This window comes from Podarcis tiliguerta (genome assembly GCF_965153285.1).
Source record: "Podarcis tiliguerta genome assembly, chromosome: 11".
Classification (NCBI taxonomy): Eukaryota; Metazoa; Chordata; class Lepidosauria; order Squamata; family Lacertidae; genus Podarcis; species Podarcis tiliguerta.
The window spans coordinates 6,942,240-6,961,287 of NC_139544.1; the positions used below are offsets into that span (position 1 = coordinate 6,942,240).

The 19,048-nt window shown below is 43.6% G+C and overlaps 1 protein-coding gene across 1 annotated transcript in view; it reads right to left on the reverse strand.

Moving 5' to 3' along the window:
- TUT7 (terminal uridylyl transferase 7) overlaps positions 1 to 19,048 on the reverse strand; it is a 48,271-nt gene that overhangs the window by 1,675 nt on the left and 27,548 nt on the right. Inside the window, exons 13-28 of the mRNA XM_083403307.1 lie at positions 17,082 to 18,235; positions 16,359 to 16,509; positions 15,566 to 15,652; positions 15,230 to 15,330; positions 12,436 to 12,493; positions 10,603 to 10,706; positions 9,987 to 10,076; positions 9,785 to 9,898; positions 9,094 to 9,171; positions 6,651 to 6,828; positions 3,927 to 3,974; positions 3,739 to 3,830; positions 3,295 to 3,410; positions 2,689 to 3,005; positions 1,361 to 1,434; positions 1,148 to 1,211 (exon numbers count right to left, since the gene is read on the reverse strand). Coding sequence (XP_083259433.1) covers positions 1,148 to 1,211; positions 1,361 to 1,434; positions 2,689 to 3,005; positions 3,295 to 3,410; positions 3,739 to 3,830; positions 3,927 to 3,974; positions 6,651 to 6,828; positions 9,094 to 9,171; positions 9,785 to 9,898; positions 9,987 to 10,076; positions 10,603 to 10,706; positions 12,436 to 12,493; positions 15,230 to 15,330; positions 15,566 to 15,652; positions 16,359 to 16,509; positions 17,082 to 18,235 — 2,826 coding nt within the window. The remainder of the gene's footprint in view (positions 1 to 1,147; positions 1,212 to 1,360; positions 1,435 to 2,688; positions 3,006 to 3,294; positions 3,411 to 3,738; positions 3,831 to 3,926; positions 3,975 to 6,650; positions 6,829 to 9,093; positions 9,172 to 9,784; positions 9,899 to 9,986; positions 10,077 to 10,602; positions 10,707 to 12,435; positions 12,494 to 15,229; positions 15,331 to 15,565; positions 15,653 to 16,358; positions 16,510 to 17,081; positions 18,236 to 19,048) is intronic.

Consider the following 19,048-nt stretch of genomic DNA (forward strand, 5'->3'; position numbering starts at 1 on the left):
GTCATAATCTCAAGGTATATTTATCCAGCGGCACCAGCATGCCTCCACTTCTGTATTCCTTTCTTTGGTCTGTTATTTCTGCCCATACATTCTGTCACTAAATTTGTTTCTCTTGAAGTTTCCAGTCTAGCGCTTCATACAAAGCCTCTGTAGATGCCAAATATTGCAGCAGCTATTGGAAAGCTCCAAGTATCCCATTCTTTGTTGAAGTGCTTGAGTGGTGGCCGCCGTGCAAATGCAGGCATTCTGGGATAAGACTTTGTCTGGATCTATTTCAACTGGTTTTGTTATTTACTAGTGCTGTCTTGATCTCTCTGATGGAAGGAGAGGGGACCCCAACTCTGTTGGTTCTTCTAGACCAGGGTGGGGAATCTCTGGCCCACCAGACTTCCCCATTTGGCCTGCAGGGCTATTTTTGCCAAGCCGCACCCAACAGCTGATACAACAGGACACCAAGTGTGGGACAGGTATATTATTATTATTATTATTATTATTATTATTATTATTATTTATGATTTATACCCCGCCCATCTGGCTGAGTCTCCCCAGCCACTCTGGGCAGCTCCCAATCGAGTGTTAAAAACAATACAGCATTAAATATTAAAAACTTCCCTAAACAGGGCTGCATTCAGATGTATTTTAAAGATAAGATAGTTCTTTATTTCCTTGACATCTGGCGGGCAGGCGTTCCACAGAGCGGGCGCCACTACCAAGAAGGCCCTCTGCCTGGTTCCCTGTAACCTCACTTCTCGCAGTGAGGGAACTGCCAGAAGGCCCTTGGAGCTGGACCTCAGTGTCCGGGCTGAACAATGGGGGTGGAGATGCTCCTTCAGGTATATAGGACCATTTAGGGCTTTAAAGGTCAGTACCAACACTTTGAATTGTGCTCGGAAACGTACTGGGAGCCAATGCAGATCTCTCAGGACCAGTATTATGTGGTCCCGACGGCCACTTCCAGTCACCAGTCTAGCTGCCGCATTCTGCATTAATTGCAGTTTCCGGGTCACCTTCAAAGGTAGCCCCACAGGTAAAGAGTGCTATGCAAGGGACTTGTGAAGTCCTGTGAAGAATGCTCCAGTACACCAAACGACCAAGTGATTCTCATGCGTGCAGAATGCTATGCATAGGCCAAGTCTAGTTCACAAACCTGATTGGGGACTCAAGAATATTCTTCCTTTCTGTTTCTTTTTTTCCTCTTGTAAAAGCAGTCCCTTAAAAAGAAAAGCCAGGAGTGACCATTTGAAGACAGTTATTGCAAGATGTAATAGCAGCATAACGTTTAAAATAAGAATTGTGCTATGCGGCCAAAAGTTAATTTTTTACTTAAAAAATAAATAAATCACACGTGGTAACTGTTTACCTGATTCAATCGACCAGAGTGCTTAACAGCACTGGATAAAGGGGACCCGCATGGACTTTCCAACTTCAAGGCACCTAGGAAAGTTAAAATCTAATGAGATTAAAATTTACCTTACAAGAAAAATCTACTTTGGAAAAATCAACCTATTAATTGGAACAGTAAAAAGCATGCCAAAGGTCAACTTTCAAAATATTTTTTTCTCCCTTCAGGGCAGTTCTGATTTTTTTAAAAAAATAAAAATAAATTCCCCCACCCGCTGGCTTTGTATTTGACAACCACCAAGGCTGCCATTTGAAGTAGGGGCTTTTCTTGCCCCATGCTCCCACTGAAAATATCACATATCTTAGGCTGCCTTTACTCTCTCTCTCTTCCTAAGGGGGGGGGCAGCTTTGGTAGGGGAGCTTTTCAACAAGGAAATGGCATAAAGGGAAATGGTTAAAAAGCTACCAGCCACTCCTAGGAATCAAACAAAACACCTGAAAACATTTACTCTCTCTACTGAAATGTATTTCAGAACCACAACTTTAGAAAAGTTTTATGGGGCAATTTACTGCATTCATCCGATGTGGGAGGAGGGGGAACTAATTGTTTTGATAATGTGACTCTTAAGCTTATATCCTGTTTCTTGAATTTTTTAAAAAAACATCATATTGGTTGCCCTCGTCTGCAAAGAAAAGAGAAAAGAAGGCCACAAGTGTCATTAAAATTCCCAGTTGACCTTAAAACATATTTTTAGTACCATGAATACAGTGGTACCCCGCAAGACGAATGCCTCGGAAGACGAAAAACTCGCTAGACGAAAGGGTATTTCGTTTTCTGAGGTGCTTCGCAAGACGGATTTTCCTAAGGGCTTGCTTCACAAGACGAAACGGCCCTGCCTCTCCTGTCATGGCGACGGTCACTGCACGCACGCACGCTTCCCCGCTCCTCCGGCTCCCTCCCACCTTCTGGCTGACGGCTCCTCCGGCTCACTCCGACCTTCCGGCTGATGGACGACCTTCCGGCTGCCTCGTGCCGCTGCCCACCGCCCTCGCGCACTCCCCTCAGAGAGCCGTTGCCGCCAGCAGCCAGCGTTGCAGCCGGAGTCGCGCTCCTGAGCCCCGCCGCCCTCCAGCAGCCGCGTTGCACGGTGGCCACAAGGCGCGGGTGAGTCTGAGGTACCGGCTGCGGCAGCTGTCCTGCTTCTCCCCTCCCCTCCCCGCCGTTGTCAGTGTTTAAATGCAGTGGTGCTTCGCAAGACGAAAAAACTCGTACAACAAAAAAACTCGCGGAACGAATTAATTCCGTCTTGCGAGGCACCACTGTACTATTATTGTTGGGCTGAATACCTGCAGCTGCTTTGTGCTGAGGGCACTCCTTTTTAATATGTCCTTCCCTTCCACAAATAAAGCAACGCTTTTCTCTGTCTTCCTGTCGCTTCCATTTCTCTGCTGGCTGCTTGGGTGTCTTCTCTTTTGCCGTTTCCATTGCTCCCCTACCCAATTTGTTTTTGTTAGGTGTACATATCTGCAATCTCCCATCTTTTAGCAGGACATCCCTTTCTGCAATTTTAACAGGGGTCTCTTTTTCCTCTTTACTTCTTTTTTCTTTGTTTTCTGTGTATCTTTGGTTTTTATGATCTTCGCTCTCATGCCGTCTTCTGGGTCTAAGAATGCATGAATCACAGTTAGATTTCTCTTAAGGCAGCCTGAATATGAAAAAATGTACTAAAATCCCCTTAAGGCTTGCTAAATGTCACACTAAAGCATTTATATGTGCTAAGTATTACTACACCAAGGGGCTTCACACCCAACGTTCCCCAGTGCACTCATAATATTTCCAATCCGCTAACAATGGTTAGGAAATGGGGAACGTTATGTCTGCACTACTGTCAGTAAAAAAACATCTGCACAATTAGAGGCATATTATCCTTCAGCGAGGCAAAGTGTACTTACTTTCTCCGCATGGGACAGTCTTTCATGAAATGCCCAATTTTACCACAAATCCTGCAACATCTATCATTTGGGGCCAGTTCGCCTTCTGTCAGCACCTCTGGGTCAAAAAAATATTCCTAACAAAAATACAAAATGTTAGCACTGAACTGAAATGGGCAATTCTTTCTGACTAACGCAAAATAAGCAAACACTACTGGTTGCATATTCCTGTGTTTTAAAATTTCAGCAAGGACTAGTGAAACATCTAAGACAGGGTTCCTAAAGTGTGGCTCACAAGCTGAATTCAGGTAGTTTTCAGGGTGTCCATATTAAATATTTATAATGATTTTAAACTTTATTTTTGTAGGTACTTTTATTTCTTATCTATATAATTCAAACTGTAATGCAGTTCAATACAGCATAGAACATCTTAATAAAATGTTGTTAGATTTCTAACACACTCACCATTTTTGAAGAGTATTCTTTAGGAAATCCTCTTACCGGGGTGCCAAACACCCTCCTACCATTTATAAAAGCCTTCATTATAAAGTTTGTCACTAGAGTAATCAAAACAAAAACAACGATCAATTAAATGGAAACAGAGTCAGATAAAAGTATATCTCTGTACAACATAATTTATGGCAATCACTTACTTTTTCTTGACAAACCGGCTCCAAGATTGTGATTCAGGTCGAAAGGATCTGCAAGAAGGGTGTTGCAGGTTTTAACAAAACCCATATTAAAATAGCTCGTGAACAAACAGCATCCAAAGAACAAAAAAACCAATGGGAATGCTGGTTACACTTTTAACGCTGAGCCACATTTATAAAACAGATTTCTTCCCCTTCCTCATGTACAAAGAAAGGGAAAACACTGAAGAGTGATCTAAGATTTTGATGACAAGAAGATGAAAAACCTTCAACAAGAAAGCAACACTTGTTCAAACTGAAAAACTAAGCCAATCATTTTATTGCAAAAAAATGTATAGAGGAGAAAAAACTGTAGTACAGGGGAACCCCTACTTTCTCAGGGGTTCTGTTTGCGGCCACCAAGCAGAGTGAGTGGAGATTCCCCCCGTTCTGCCCCCACCATACCACCTTTCGGCGCCGAAAACAGCATGTGTCAGTGGGAGCATGCATGCTGATTGCACGCAAATGGGGAGACACCTGTATAGTAATCCACAGGCAGAGGGAGCAGGCAGAAAAAGAGCCACCAGTAAAGCGTGCCCGATCCTTGTATTTACCAGTTTATTAAGAATAGAGAGGCAGGGATTATATAGATAACACTGCACGGCCAAACAGAACTAGTCACTTGGGGATTACCAGCATGAGCTCCCTGACAGCTAGCCAATAATATTCTATGTCTATTCAAGGGACAGCTAGAGCAAATGCAAATCAAGGCAACAAGATATGCAAGAAAGCTGGAGTGATAAAAGGCTACCCTTTGATGGCCAATATCACGTGCCTAGCATGGCCCATGACACCTCATAAGACACAGAAGGGAGGATCAAAGGAAGCAAGTTCAGAGTCCAATGATGGCATACTACAAAACACCTCCATCAGTCCACTTTATATACCAATCTAACTTGGGGTCTAGGGATGCAGGTGGCGCTGTGGTCTAAACCACTGAGACTCTTGGGCTTGCCCATCGGAAGGTCGGTGGTTTGAATCCCCATGACGGGGTGAGCTCCCATTCTCAGTCCTGCCAACCTAGCAGTTCAAAAGCACGTCAAAGTGCAAGTAGATAAATAGGTACCACTCCGGCGGGAAGGTAAATGGCGTTTCCGTGCGCTGCTCTGGCTTTGCCAGAAGTGGCTAGGCATGCTGGCCACAGGACCCGGAAAAACTGTCTGCGGACAAATGTTGGCTCCCTCAGCCAGTAAAGAGAGATGAGCGCCGCAACCCCAGAGTCGTTCACGACTGGACTTAACTGTCAGGGGTCCTTTACCTTTACCTACCTTGGGGTCTATTGGTGTTTCCTCCCGCCTATATCTCACATCGCATTGTTTAACACAACGCCTAGCCTAAAGGTGGGACGTGGGTGGCGCTGAGGGTTAGACCACAGAGCCTAGGGCTTGCTGATCAGAAGGTCGGCGGTTCGAATCCCCGCAACAAGGTGAGCTCCCATTGCTCAGTCCCAGCTGCTGCCAACCTAGCAGTTCAAAAGCATGTCAAAGTGCAAGTAGATAAATAGGTACCACTCTGGCGGGAAGGTAAATGGCGTTTCTGTGCGCTGCTCTGGTTTGCCAGAAGTGGCTTAGTCAAGCTGGCCACATGACCCGGAAAAACCGTCTGCGGACAAATGTCGGCTCCCTCGGCCAATAAAGCGAGATGAGCGCCGCAACCCCAGAGTCATTCACAACTGGAACTAATGGTCAGGGGTCCCTTTACCTTTACCTAGCCTAAAGGTAAAGGACCCCTGGATGGTTAAGTGCACTCAAAGGTGACTATGGGGTTGTGGCACGCCTCTCGCTTTCAGGCCAAGGGAACTGGCGGTTTCTCCACAGACAGCTTTCGGGGTTATGTGGCCAGCAGGACTAAATCGCTTCTGCCGCAATGGAACACCATGAACATCAGAATGCACGGAAACATCTGTTTACCTTCCCGCCACAGCGGTACCTATTTATCTACTTGCACTGGCGTGCTTTCGAACTGCTAGGTAGGCAGGAGCTAGGACAGAGCAACGGGTGCGGATTCGAACCGCCAACCTTCTGATCGGCAAGCCCAAGGGGCTCAGTGGTTTAGACCACAGCGCCACCCGCATCCCTATAATGCCTAGCCTACTTCAGTCTCAATGTATGGGGCAGCTTTTTCATGGACTGAAGCTTCCACAGCTGAGTGTCAAAGAAGAAAAAGGAACGTGGTACCCTTCTCAGAAGGCATCAGGAAGCATACTGTGCAGGTGCATTACTGTCAAGTGGACAGCAATGTTCTGGGCGAGTCAGTGATCTCATCTGTGCTCATGCCAGGTGGGGCTCAGTGCTGAAGCAACAGACCTGTGGTGTCTGCTGTCTCTTCCCACCCCTGCTGGTAAGGGTCCTAGGTCCCCCCTCCCATATTCAGCTGAGCTAAGTGGCAGTTGTGCCAAGGCACTGCTAATCTACAGTCCGCATCCAATAACTGTGGCATCACAGCTCATGATGCTGTGTTCATACAACAGCTTGTGGTGTATTTTTAAAACTAATTTGCCAGTACAACTGCTTTTCAAATCAGATTGCTATAATGCAAATTCCTTCGAGCAGTTTGCTGCCTATACTGTGACAGACCTTTAACTGTATTACTCCCCCAACAGAAATTAAGCATTTAACCAAACTTGACCCTGTTGTTCAAATATACTTGTTAAATGATGAATAAAGCGCTCATAATTTAGAGGAATACCTTCAATAACTATGTATTTTGAAGTCCACTGCTTCTTGAATGTTGTAAGCAAACTTTTTCTTCGGATGCAGATAACGTGCTCTTTAAAATCAAATTCTTCAGTATAGAAACGGAGAAGTCCTAGCCATAATTCACCAATGGATTCTTTGTTTTTACCAAAGTCTGGCCAAACTGCAGGCTGGAAGTGAAATATATATCTTTTTCAGGTGTAGACAATAGCATTACTGATCTCTTGTCACTCTTTGCCTAGATGTGTGAATTGCCAGTTACCCTGAGGCTGCCAGGCTAAAGAGAAGCATACTCTAGCTCTATGTTTATGTAAATTATTACAATATATTGTAAGCCGCATTGAGAATCATTGGATTGAAAGGATGGATACAAGTCTTCTACTAATTTAAGTAAATTGGAGGGTGTGGTGTTTGCCCTCCTAGGTTTGTGACATCATACTGGGTTCATAAGGAAAGGGTTAACTAAGTGTAAAATGACTGACCAATAGGAACCCAAGGGGAGGAGTTAGAGTTAGAGTTAGGGTTGTTAAGAAGTCAGTCTGGAGTTAGAGAAGAGAGAGAGAGAGAGGGAGAGGGAGAGGGAGGGAGGGAGGAAGGATAAGTCTGTGGGTTGGGCTGGTCTGATGTGAGAGAGTGAGAGAAACTGTTAAGTTGAGATAATCAGTTGGAAGGTATAGGCCGGTAAAGAAACTAAGGTTAAGAAACTGAGAAGAAAATTAACTGAGAAACCATACTTGTTAATGCTTACAAAATAAACTTGTTTATTTGATTTAATTTTAACAACTGTCTGGACTCAGTGTGTACCCAAGAGTAACGGGTTGGTGGCAGTGGGGAAGCAAGCACAGTGGTGGCACAGGGATCAATAGACTGTCAAACGTCCGGGGACCCTGTGTGATCGCCACAACAGAGGGTTCCTAACTGAGAACTGCTAGTAAATCTTACATCTGCTGAGATCCTCGGATCTGGCTGCAAATATTTTGCCAATCATGAGCTACCAAATAAATGGTGGGTTAAAATGACCTCATCTACTTGATTGGCAAGCATTTCCAACATGAATTCTGCAAATAGGTGTGATAAGAATGAAACTGTTTTGATGGTTCATGTAAGGAAGGTTCCAACTGCTAAATATATACACCACAATTCAAGTTTGTAAGGGTTTTTTTAGTGTCTTTTATTAACTCCCCCAAAGCCTTTGCAGTGATATTTTTGCACACACATAAACTAATACTTAAGTAAATCAACAATGTTCTGTGGGATAATCTGCCTCATATAATCAACACGTTTAAGTCTAATTAATGAAGGGGTTAAGACCATAGGGTAAGCTGTCCTGCCAGGCTGAGCTTACCTCGGGAATTACTAATAATCAAGCCTTTGTTTCCCTCTAGCCTACATGTGAATTCCAGTGTGCAAAGAGTTCTGAGCTGCTGCCTCCAGCCACATGGCTCTAACAAGCCTCTTTTAAGTTCCTGTACCAATAATTTAGGAACTTTCACCAGTTTGGAATTAAACTAAGTTTTACTGCCTATGCAACATGAATCTGACCTCTGAACAATTTATAAGTAAACCATTTTTATCTTACCAAACATGCGGTCTTTTTCTATGCGAGGGAAAGAGTGAATCTTTGGAAGGAACTTAGAAGGGCATATTTCAAAGGTCTAACAGGCTATATTTCCACACTTTGTTGAATATTTTTGATTTAAACTCTCTGCTGGAGTTCTCTCACCAAATAAGACTTGTCCCAAACTCCTTTTATATCTATATTTTTTTCCACATTCTACATTTCACTGTGTATGCTCTCATAATGTTTTCTTTCTATCTTGGCAAAAAGGAAGTAGATAAATGCAAAGAATGAAGAAAATGAACAGAACTGGTTCTGATCTAAGGATCTGCTGACATAAATATTAGTGAATAACTTAAACATCATTTTAAGAGGCCACTAGATCATTAGGATCTTATGAGCACAGTACAGTGGTACCTCGGGTTAAGTACTTAATTCGTTCTGGAGGTCCGTTCTTAACCTGAAACTGTTCTTAACCTGAAGCACCACTTTAGCTAATGGGGCCCCCTGCTGATGCCGTGTCGCTGGAGCACGATTTCTGTTCTCATCCTGAAGCAAAGTTCTTAACCTGAAGCACTATTTCTGGGTTAGCGGAACCTGAAGCATATGTAACCCGAGGTACCACTGTACTGCCCTTTTCTCATGCTATACTATTGAGGTAAAAATGACCAACAGTGTCACAATGTCCTCTGCAGTTTATAAAAAGTTGCAACTGGGATCACGAAGCACAAGGTAACATACTTCGTTAAGTGTGAGCAAACTTACTTATTTCCCCCCCAATTTCCCCAATGGTCAGTTTGACCTCATTAAAAAGGTTAGGAGTGTAACTTTACTTAAGATTACATAGCAGAGTTGTTTTCGTATTAGCCAGACTCACCAGTTCATCTGTTTTGTCAAAGAAATAGACATTCCAGCCATCAACTAGAATTTCGGGTTTCTTTGGCTCTTGGTATATCTAAGAAAATAAATATGAAGACTATCAGGGCAGGAGATTAGTGCTTTTGAGATGTTTTCAAGTGAGTGTGCAAGCATAACAGGGTAGGATCCAATGCTGTGCGAGCAAAATTCCAGTCCTGCAATAGGACTTTGCTTTCCTCTCTTCCCCGGTCCCCACCGCATTCCCAAAATCTGTTCCAGAGGGTCTCCCGGCAGTGCAGAGCAGTTTTTGAGTGTTTGTAGGGGCTACAAGGTGGGACGCGGGTGGCGCTGTGGGTTAAGCCACAAAGCTCCTGTTGCTCGGTCCCTGCTCCTGCCAACCTAGCAGTTCAAAAGCACGTCCAAGTGCAAGTAGATAAATAGGTACCACTCCGGCGGGAAGGTAAACGGCGTTTCCATGCGCTGCTCTGGTTTGCCAGAAGCGGCTTAGTCATGCTGGCCACATGACCCAGAAGCTGTACATTGGCTCCCTCGGCCAATAAAGCGAGATGAGCGCCACAACCCCAGAGTCAGCCACGACTGGACTAATGGTCAGGGAACCCTTTACCTTTACTAGGGGCTACAAGAAGGAGGGAAAGGCGAAGTCCCTATGCACAATGTTGTGCACGCACACACAGGCTTAAAGTGTGTACCTCTTGAAGAACAGGAATGACAGGAGGGTTTCTCTGCTGAAGGAAGTAGAGCACCATTAGAGTATAGGCATAGGAAGATAGGCTGCCTCTAGATGCATCACCAATATCACACATCTGAAAAGGGGGGGGGGGAGTAGAAATTAGTGGAAAAACTTAACGGGTATCACTTTTTCTCCCCCAGTTAACTAGAACATTGATGTACCTTTGTGAAGACTTTCATTGTATAGCAGAGATATTTTACTCTTGGATCAATAGCTGCATAAGAGGACAAGAGTCTTGTGTTATGCAGAGCCTAGAAAGAAATGAGATTAGAATTTTGAGATGCATTGGTGAAGGAGAACAGCAACTGTATGACTTGGAAAGCTCTCTGAAATACCTCAGTCAACAGAAACAGCATTATTTCAGAAGCATGCAATTGGAATGTGGAATGAGCATGTACACCACAACCACAATTTTTTTTTTACTTGCTATCTAAAAATTAAACAACCTTGTTTGAAAAATACCAAGTGAATAAAACACATAATTTCAACAAAAATATGCTGAAAATCACAGTGCATGTTTGGACAGATTTTAATACCAACCATTTCTACAAGACACTGAAGTAACTACCTTGACATATTTATTTTTTTGATTTCCCAAACTCTGTTGATCAGTTGTCCACATGAACCCCATTTCTGTTCATCATAAATACGGAAGAACTCATCAATGTAATCTGGAAAGCTGTTTTTCCTCCATAACAGTAGCCCCATATCCTATTTGCTATATCTCCAGTGGCTATTTGAAGAAATGCTTCAATTTCAACAAGGAGATGTTCTTACCAATGTATTATACAAGCTGATGTCTACTTCAAGACCACTTCGTACGTGAAAGAACTTGACAATTGGCACTTTAGCAGTTGTTATCGGTAATATATTTCTTAGACCTATGGAAGTACAAAAATGAAGATTTATACCAGTTGAACTCCATGGGAATTATGTTGGCTGAAATTCAGAATTGTTAAGTACACAATGATACTTAGGCATTAACCCTATACAGAGTTATTCAGGAATACATCTCACTGAACTGAACACATCTCATTTTTGGCAGTGGTTTTCAACCATGTTCCAAGACATACTTAGGAAGCCTAGGGTGCCATGGAAGCTTATCAGGGATTCCTCAATGTGAAGAACAGTAACAGAAGACAGACAACTTGCACACTACTATTCATCTTTCTCTGCAATTTACACCCACAGGGGAGTGATGAGTGTATTACGGAGCACAGTTATTTCAGGAAAAGTGATGGCAAGGCCTCAAAGCCCTGGCTAGCACACTCTACGAATGCCTTATAACGTGCCCCAAAAGTTTTAAAGCTATGGGCTACAACATGCCTGGGTTTTCCTATACACTTTGTCCAGTTTTGACAATTCCACCCAGAGGCCATTTTCGGCGGATAAATCTCACCTATGTCTGGTGGATTCCGGATGTATGGCAGCCCTAATTAACTATGACCAAGCTGACAATGACAATGTTCTTCCAAAAGAGAACAACATGAATCCACACAGATCTGTCTAGTGTATTTGTTTTTAGCTTCAGAAATATCTATGAAGTGCTAGCAGCCTGGCTACAAGAAGACCCGGCTTCATTATTATTATTCCTCCTAAATTTAATATCTTCATCATTTTATGCAGACAAAGGCTATGTTAATTGTGATATATTTTTTGTTAGGTTTATTCCATCACCACCATTTTAGGTCATTGCAAGAACAGATTTTCACACTTTATGGCAACTAACTTGCATGTTTTTGTTTTGACTGTGGGCCAATGGCTAAGGGCAGACAGAGTTGCAGATATGTGGGCTAACAGACTTTAAGAATGTATCACTATTATTGCAGACAGACCAATACTATCAAGTATTGTGCATCCAGGAGGGTTTGGGGGGGAAATTAAAATTTGACTGTTAGGATTCTGTACCAAAAATCAAATGTAAAGGTAAAGGTACCCCTGCCCATACGGGCCAGTCTTGACAGACTCTAGGGTTGTGCGCCCATCTCACTCAAAGAGGCCGGGGGCCAGCGCTGTCCGAAGACACTTCCGGGTCACGTGGCCAGCATGACATCGCTGCTCTGGCGAGCCAGAGCCGCACACGGAAACGGCGTTTACCTTCCCACTAGTAAGCGGTCCCTATTTATCTACTTGCACCCGAGAGTGCTTTCAAACTGCTAGGTTGGCAGGCGCTGGGACCGAACAATGGGAGCGCACCCCGTCGCGGGGATTCGAACCGCTGACCTTTCGATCGGCAAGCCCTAGGCGCTGAGGCTTTAACCCACAGCGCCACCCGTGTCCCACAAAAATCAAATGAATGCATGCTAAATCAGGGAAGATGGCCAGTCTACCAATAACTAAGCTAAATTTCTCCATTCATTTATCACATAAATGATATGCAAAGAGAGGTCAATGCAAGTGGCTTTATGGTTTTCAGACATACTAGAAAGCTCTTGTGGCTAAAGTGCATCAAAGGCCTGATCCTAAATTTAAAATCCATTTGTGAGTGTTTTGCATCTGCAGAATCTGAAATTCACAAACACCCTCGCACAATTCATGCTCCTGTGTGCACGGTTTAAAAAACAACAACATACAAACCAACCAACCAACCACATTTTCAGCAACAGTTACCTGAATGTTTCTTGAGCACTCTTGCAAGTTCTTCAATAATCCTTATACAGTCAAGTCCCTGTGATAAAAAAAATACATCAGAATCCTTTTTTAAAGCTTTAAAAACACAGCAATGTGACAAAGCTTAAGGGAAAAAATTGCTCCCCAATATTACAATTGCCAGCATTACAACAGGCAGATCAATGGCTACAACATGCAGACCTAGTGAAGGTGCCCCACTGGGACTGGAAGTTACCGTATTTTTCGCTCTATAGGACGCACCTTGTTTTAGAGGGGGAGAACAAGAAAAAAAAATCTCCCGCTCTCTGCTCAGCGCCCCCTCAGCCAAGCGGCAGGAGAAACGGAGCCCCTTCCATTTCTCCTCCCGCTTGGCTGAAAGGGTGCTGGCTTCAGTGAAAGGAACCTAAAGTCTGCGGAGCGCAGCGGGAACTTGCGCTGCGCTCCGAAGGCTTCAGGCGGCTATCCCTGAAGCCTGGAGAGCGAGAGGGGTCGGTGCACCCTCACTCTCCAGGCTTCAGCAAAAGCAACGCGAAGCCTCCAGAGCGTGGAGGGAGCGCTCCCTCTGCGCTTCGGAGGCTTCGCGTTGCTATCGCTGAAGCCAAGGAGCCTGCATTCGCTCCATAGGACGCACACACATTTCCCCTTCATTTTTGGAGGGGGGGAAATGCATCCTATAGAGCGAAAAATACAGTACATCTGCAAAATGTTTTTGTTCTGCTTGTTGGAATGTTTTTTTCTTTTAGATTTTTGTAGGAGGCAAAACCGAATTAAAATTGTAAAAAACAAAAACAAAATTTACATCTGCAAAGTGTGACTTCCTCACCACATATGCTTCCCCCATCCCTGCAGAGACCTGGTAGAACCCACATAATGGATTTGGGAGCGATGCACAGGGAGAGGAGAGCAAGAGCAAGATCACTCCCAATGTGGTGAGTAGAACTCCTTTGCTTACAGGACTACTTCACTGGATGTAACCCAGTGTGTGTATGTGGTTTTTTGTTTTTTTTAAGGCCCTCTCATTCATACTGCACTTTTCTTCTATCATGAACCTGACTGTGTAACAGATCAATCCATACGGCTTTTAGCACCTCCAATTTAGAAAACGGCAAACATAAACTTGCTGTTGCACTCAATATCTCACAGCCCTGGTCAGATTTCGTCTGGCTATCCAGGTAAAATTTCACAAGGGGCTTCCCAATGAAACCTTTCATAATTCCAGTTTCTTGTTAAAGGCTAGGAGGGAGGGGGAGAAAAGTAAAGAAACTTTTTTCTGTTTCCTGCAAGAGACAGACCAAGGCCAAACTACTATTGGGAAGGTGTCTCAAGACTGGCCATCGTGAACAAGCAACAGCACTAACGTGTACAGGTTGCCCACAAGACACAGGTGTCTTTTTTTTTGTTTTGCCTTCCTGTGCAATAGGTTGCTGTACCCAACTACACCAGATTTACATAACGAATAGACTGTTTTCAAGTGCAAATTGTTGTGACTTTGTTTATTCTCCTTAACACATCTGAAGTAATTGCCAATGAAAGCTGTGTAATTTTTTAAAACCCCAGAAATAAACAGTCACCGTGATCAAGGTGTCACTAATATTTTAGGAGCTATGTCGGTGGTTTTATGCTGGTATCAATGCGACAACAGCATTGTAAGTGGTAGATTCAGGTAGGTAGCCGTGCTGGTCTGACGCAGTCAAAATGTATCAATATATAATATATAAAAAATTGTCCAGTAGCACCTTAGAGACCAACTAAGTTTGTTCTTGGTATAAGCTTTCGTGTGCATGAAGAAGTCTCTAAGGTGCTCTTGTACAATTTTTGTTTGTTTGAGCATTATAGGTGATTACTGAATATCCACTTTGATGTAAAAAAAAAAGAAAAGAAAGTGGCTTTATCTGGAATCTATCTGGAATCTAAAAGAGTGAACCTGCTCATTTATCAGCCTCTCGTTTCCTTGCACTGAATAAATTATGATTAACTAGACACGTCTGTGTGTGCACATGGAACACTAACAGCTTAGGGGGGAAAACCTGAGAAAGATGCTTTGTAGATCAGCCTATGTCTTCCGGAGGAATGAACTTTTGCTGGCACAATGGAATCTCCCCTTCTTCTGCCCCCTGCACTGCCCCCCGAAATCTGTACTGGAGGTTTGGAGAACCCTCAGGAGGAGGGGAAGGGGAACAAGAGGAAGGGGAAACAGCCCACTGTGCAACTGAGTGTCACCCATAATCACACTTATTTGTACAGTGGTACCCCGCAAGACGAATGCCTCGGAAGATGAAAAACTCGCTAGACGAAAGGGTTTTTCGTTTTCTGAGGTGCTTCGCAAGACGGATTTTCCTAAGGGCTTGCTTCGCTAGACGACACAGCCCTGCCTCTCCTGTCATGGCGACGGTCACTGCACACACGCACGCTCGCTTCCCCGCTCCTCCGGCTCCCTCCCACCTTCCGGCTGACGGCTCCTCCGGCTCCCTCCCACCTTCCGGCCGCCTCGCGCCGCTGCCCACCGCCCTCGCGTGCTCCCCTCAGGAGCCGTTGCTGCCAGCAGCCAGCGCTGCAGCCGGAGTCGCGCTCCTGAGCCCCGCCGCCCTCCAGCAGCCGCGTCGCGCGGTACCCACAAGGCGCGGGTGAGTCCAAGGGCCGGCTGCGGCAGCTGCCCTGCTTCTCCCCACCCCTCCCCGCCGTGGTGCTTCGCAAGACGAAAAAACTCGCTCTACGAAAAAACTCGCGGAACGAATTAATTTCGTCTTGCGAGGCACCACTGTACTTGTTGTGCTGCTCATGTTAAAAAGGCTACCTCCGCTGTTTCCAGGCCATCAACTGTCATACAAATATCGAGATCACTTTGCTTGAAGCCAAATCCATTCTTTGAAGAGCCAAATAAGTTTAATTTAGTGCCTGTAAAGGAGGATGTATTTCAGAGAATTATTTGAGCACGTTAGCATTCGTTAGTAATAAATATTGGACAATTAGGCCAAGAATAAAGAAAAGAAGCTGTAATAAATATAAAGCATGTCCTCAAATTTTCTGCTAGGTAACACATTCTGTAGTAACTGGATTGAGATTAGTGACCTAAGGACATCATAAAAAATTACTTTAGTACTTTGAAAATAAATATAATCACAAAGAACACCTGGAAACTCTTGTCTGATGAAATTTTCAAGATTTTGCCGTATATATTCACGAGCCTGGTCTTCTATAATGTTTGGAGCAAAGTCCTCTGTTGAAGAGACAGCATGTATTCACTTAGAGGCAGAATTATGATAGCAAGTAGATGCACTAGACAGATAATTTCTTCTATAATAATAATATTATGCTACACGTTAATTGACTGATGGTATATCTAGTTAACTTGAAGCATCAATATAAAATCTATAATGCAATACTCAATGCTGTTAGCCTAAAGTAACAGAACCAATTACAACTTATACATCTAAATTTTTGGACAAAAAGTTTGCGATTAGACTGTATCTTATATTGTGGTAAGCAGTGATGTACGAACAAAGACATATACTTTGCATTTTATATTAAATGCTAGTTAATATACAACTTCCCAATGAATGTATATTTTAAAAGTGTTTTGTGGGTTTTAAGCAGTACGCCTCAGCAGTGGACCTGGTTTGGAAATTGCCAAATAGCGGCAAAACAGTGAGGAATGACATGATTGGCAGCAGAGAAAATTGCAGGTAGGCAGAGGCACTTAATTCTTCCAACTACTTTCAACTTTCTTCTGCTCTCATCTTACAACCCTACCTCCAGAAATCATTTTCTCCAGCGATCTGCAAACACACTCCCCAACTCTAACATGGCGGAAGATTGTTGAGTGGAAAATAGCCCAAACTAAGAAAAATTACTTGACCCTGTTTATTTTGTACAAGTATTGATTTCCAACAAATTCCAACCAAAATGAAGTTCAGTCAACTTACTATAACACTGGATGCACACTTGATCCAAAGTATTTAAGAACTTGGGTGTTAATGGTGGCAAAGGGTCCAGCTCAATTTTTTTGAAGTCTTCTGGGCAGTCCCTCTTTAGATGACCTTCTCGCTTACATAGGCTACACACAACTGTAGGTGACTGTATCAAAGAGAAAGGAAGACATGCTTAAAACTTTTTTCTTCTCTGAGCTAAAGTACACTCTCAAGCTTGCTAAATGATAAGTGGGAACAAGGCCTGGTAGGAGACAGCAAACATCACCTAGCTTAAAGTATAAATGGGGAGATAATGAATATATCTGTTATCAGGAATGGCCAGACTATGGTCAATGACACTCTCTGTACATCAGTAACAGCTTATCATATTATACATGTCTGACTGCAACTTCCAACTGTCACGTCATACTGACCGTGTTTAAAGCCTGCCATGCTATTTGCTCAAACCTGTGAATATTTTGACATGTGGAAGAAACTCAAAATAACAGTCAGCTTGATTATGGATTGTAGAAATTATAATGCATCAATGGAATTTTTTTATTTAAAAAACAAAAAACTTGTTCCTCTAGTCCCGATTTATGACTCTGGAATTAAATGACATTTGTGGGACCAAACACACAGCCTCTAATGTAGATTAGTCCTACCTCTACAGATTAACATGCAATGGAATGAAGGAACTGCAGCATAAATAGTATTTTACAATTTAGATGTTATTACCTTGCCTTTTGTGAAAGAGTATTTATTAAACTCATAGAAGAAGTCAGATTTGCCACATTGATCTATGAGCATGTTGCTTTCCAAAGACGCTTCTTTTTCAACATTATCTTCTTTCTCCAAATCTGCCCTTGGAGGTTCATCTGCATTCTTCCTGAACTCACTGTCTTCATATTTGACAGAAATAAACAATTCTTCCTCTTCCGATAGAGGCTCTTCAACGCCAGATCCAGTGTATGTGTTATCCAGCTCATCTTCAGTATTGATAACATTACCAAGTTGTCTCTGGTTTATGATACTGTGAACTTCCTCCTCCTCTTCCTCTTCCTCTTCCTCCTCTTCTTCCACTTCCTCCTCCTCCGAATGATCCATTTCAAATACTTGCTCCTGAGTTGCTGGTTCCAGTTTGATCAGGGAATCATCCAGTTCATCAGTTCCTTCTGTGCTCTCTGCATCCATGTCAACCTTATCGTCTAGTCCACCGCCGCATTCTGAACCAAACCCGTCAAGAGCAGCTACTGTATTCTGAAAATTCTCCATATCAGAAATGCTGTCAGTTTCAACATCATGCTCGCCAGCTGGAATGGCAAGATCTCCACTTTCACTGTCTTCGTCCAAACCTTGATTGATACCCAAACGTCCCTGCCATTTTCTATCACGTTCGTGCCCATCTTCTTCTTCTTCCTCTTCATTTCCACTCTCTGTCTCCTCACAGCTCGGTTTATATTCCTCATTGTCGCCCGAAATAAATTCCTCAATTATGCAGTCTGAGTCCTCATGGGAAACACCTAAGTGCTCTATATCATCTGCCAACTGCTCTTCCACAAAGCTTTCAGCACCAAACACCTGAGAAGGATCCAACGCAGGTTCCTGAGGAAAATAAGAACTTTTCATGGTAGCAGTTACACGGCTGTCCATTGGCGATTTCTCTGCCTCATCATGTGCATTTTGTATGTCGGGGATGCCAGGTTTAAGAGCGCTCTTCTCCGGCTCTGAGAGTACCAAGGATTCAGCAGGTCTCTTTTGGTTGTTTTTTGTATTTTGTTTATGGGGCAAGGCAAAATACTTGTAAGTTGCCCGTAAGCAGTGAAGAATATATTCATAAACTAGTTGACTATTAAGGGTTCTTGCCACATTCCTCTTCACAGAGTAAGGATCTGGGGGAAGCAAGGGTCAAAGTCAACTATATCTTACTGAAGGTGTTACAGTAGGTCTTAACATTATTATCCCCGCCCCCCCCCCCGCCCAAAGTTTAGGCCAGGGGTCTGCAACCTTTAAGACAAAAAGAGCCACTTGGACCTGTATCCGAAAAAGAAAAAAAAACTGGAAGCCGCAAAACTCATCATTATAAAAATAACTTTTTTGTCACTTTTTTATTATTTCTTTGTTTGACCCCTCAATTACTCCTCCTCATAGAAATAAACGTTAAATTAACAAGTTACCTTTTTTTTGTGTGTGTGTTCTTCACTCCCCTTCAAAACAGTGACCAGCGTACATGCCCCCTTTCAATGCAGTGACCAGCGTACATGCCCCTTACAATGTAGCGGGCGGGCGGGAAGGTGACGTCGGGATGGTGCGTGACTAACGCACGCACTGCCCCCATGCGACGTCACAGCCAGTACAGCGCCCGCCACAGTGGGGAGTGTCGGGGCGCACAATGCGCCTCCTCCCCTCGCTAGTATCCGCCCCGGAGCCGCGGCAAAGCTGTAAAAGAGCCACATGTGGCTCCGGAGCCGCGGGTTGCAGATCCCTGGTCTAGGTGGATAATAAGATTTCCTCTTGGCACTCAAAAGATCATAAAGGAGGCATCAAGTGAACATCTCTGGGAAGCCTCTCTCCATAGCAGACACCCACTTCACAGATTTATCTATCATATCTGAGGCATGAATAAAACACACTTAAAGCCACATAAACAGATGGCTATTAAAACCCCACAGGATTTACTTCAATCACTGAACTTAAGAGAAAGC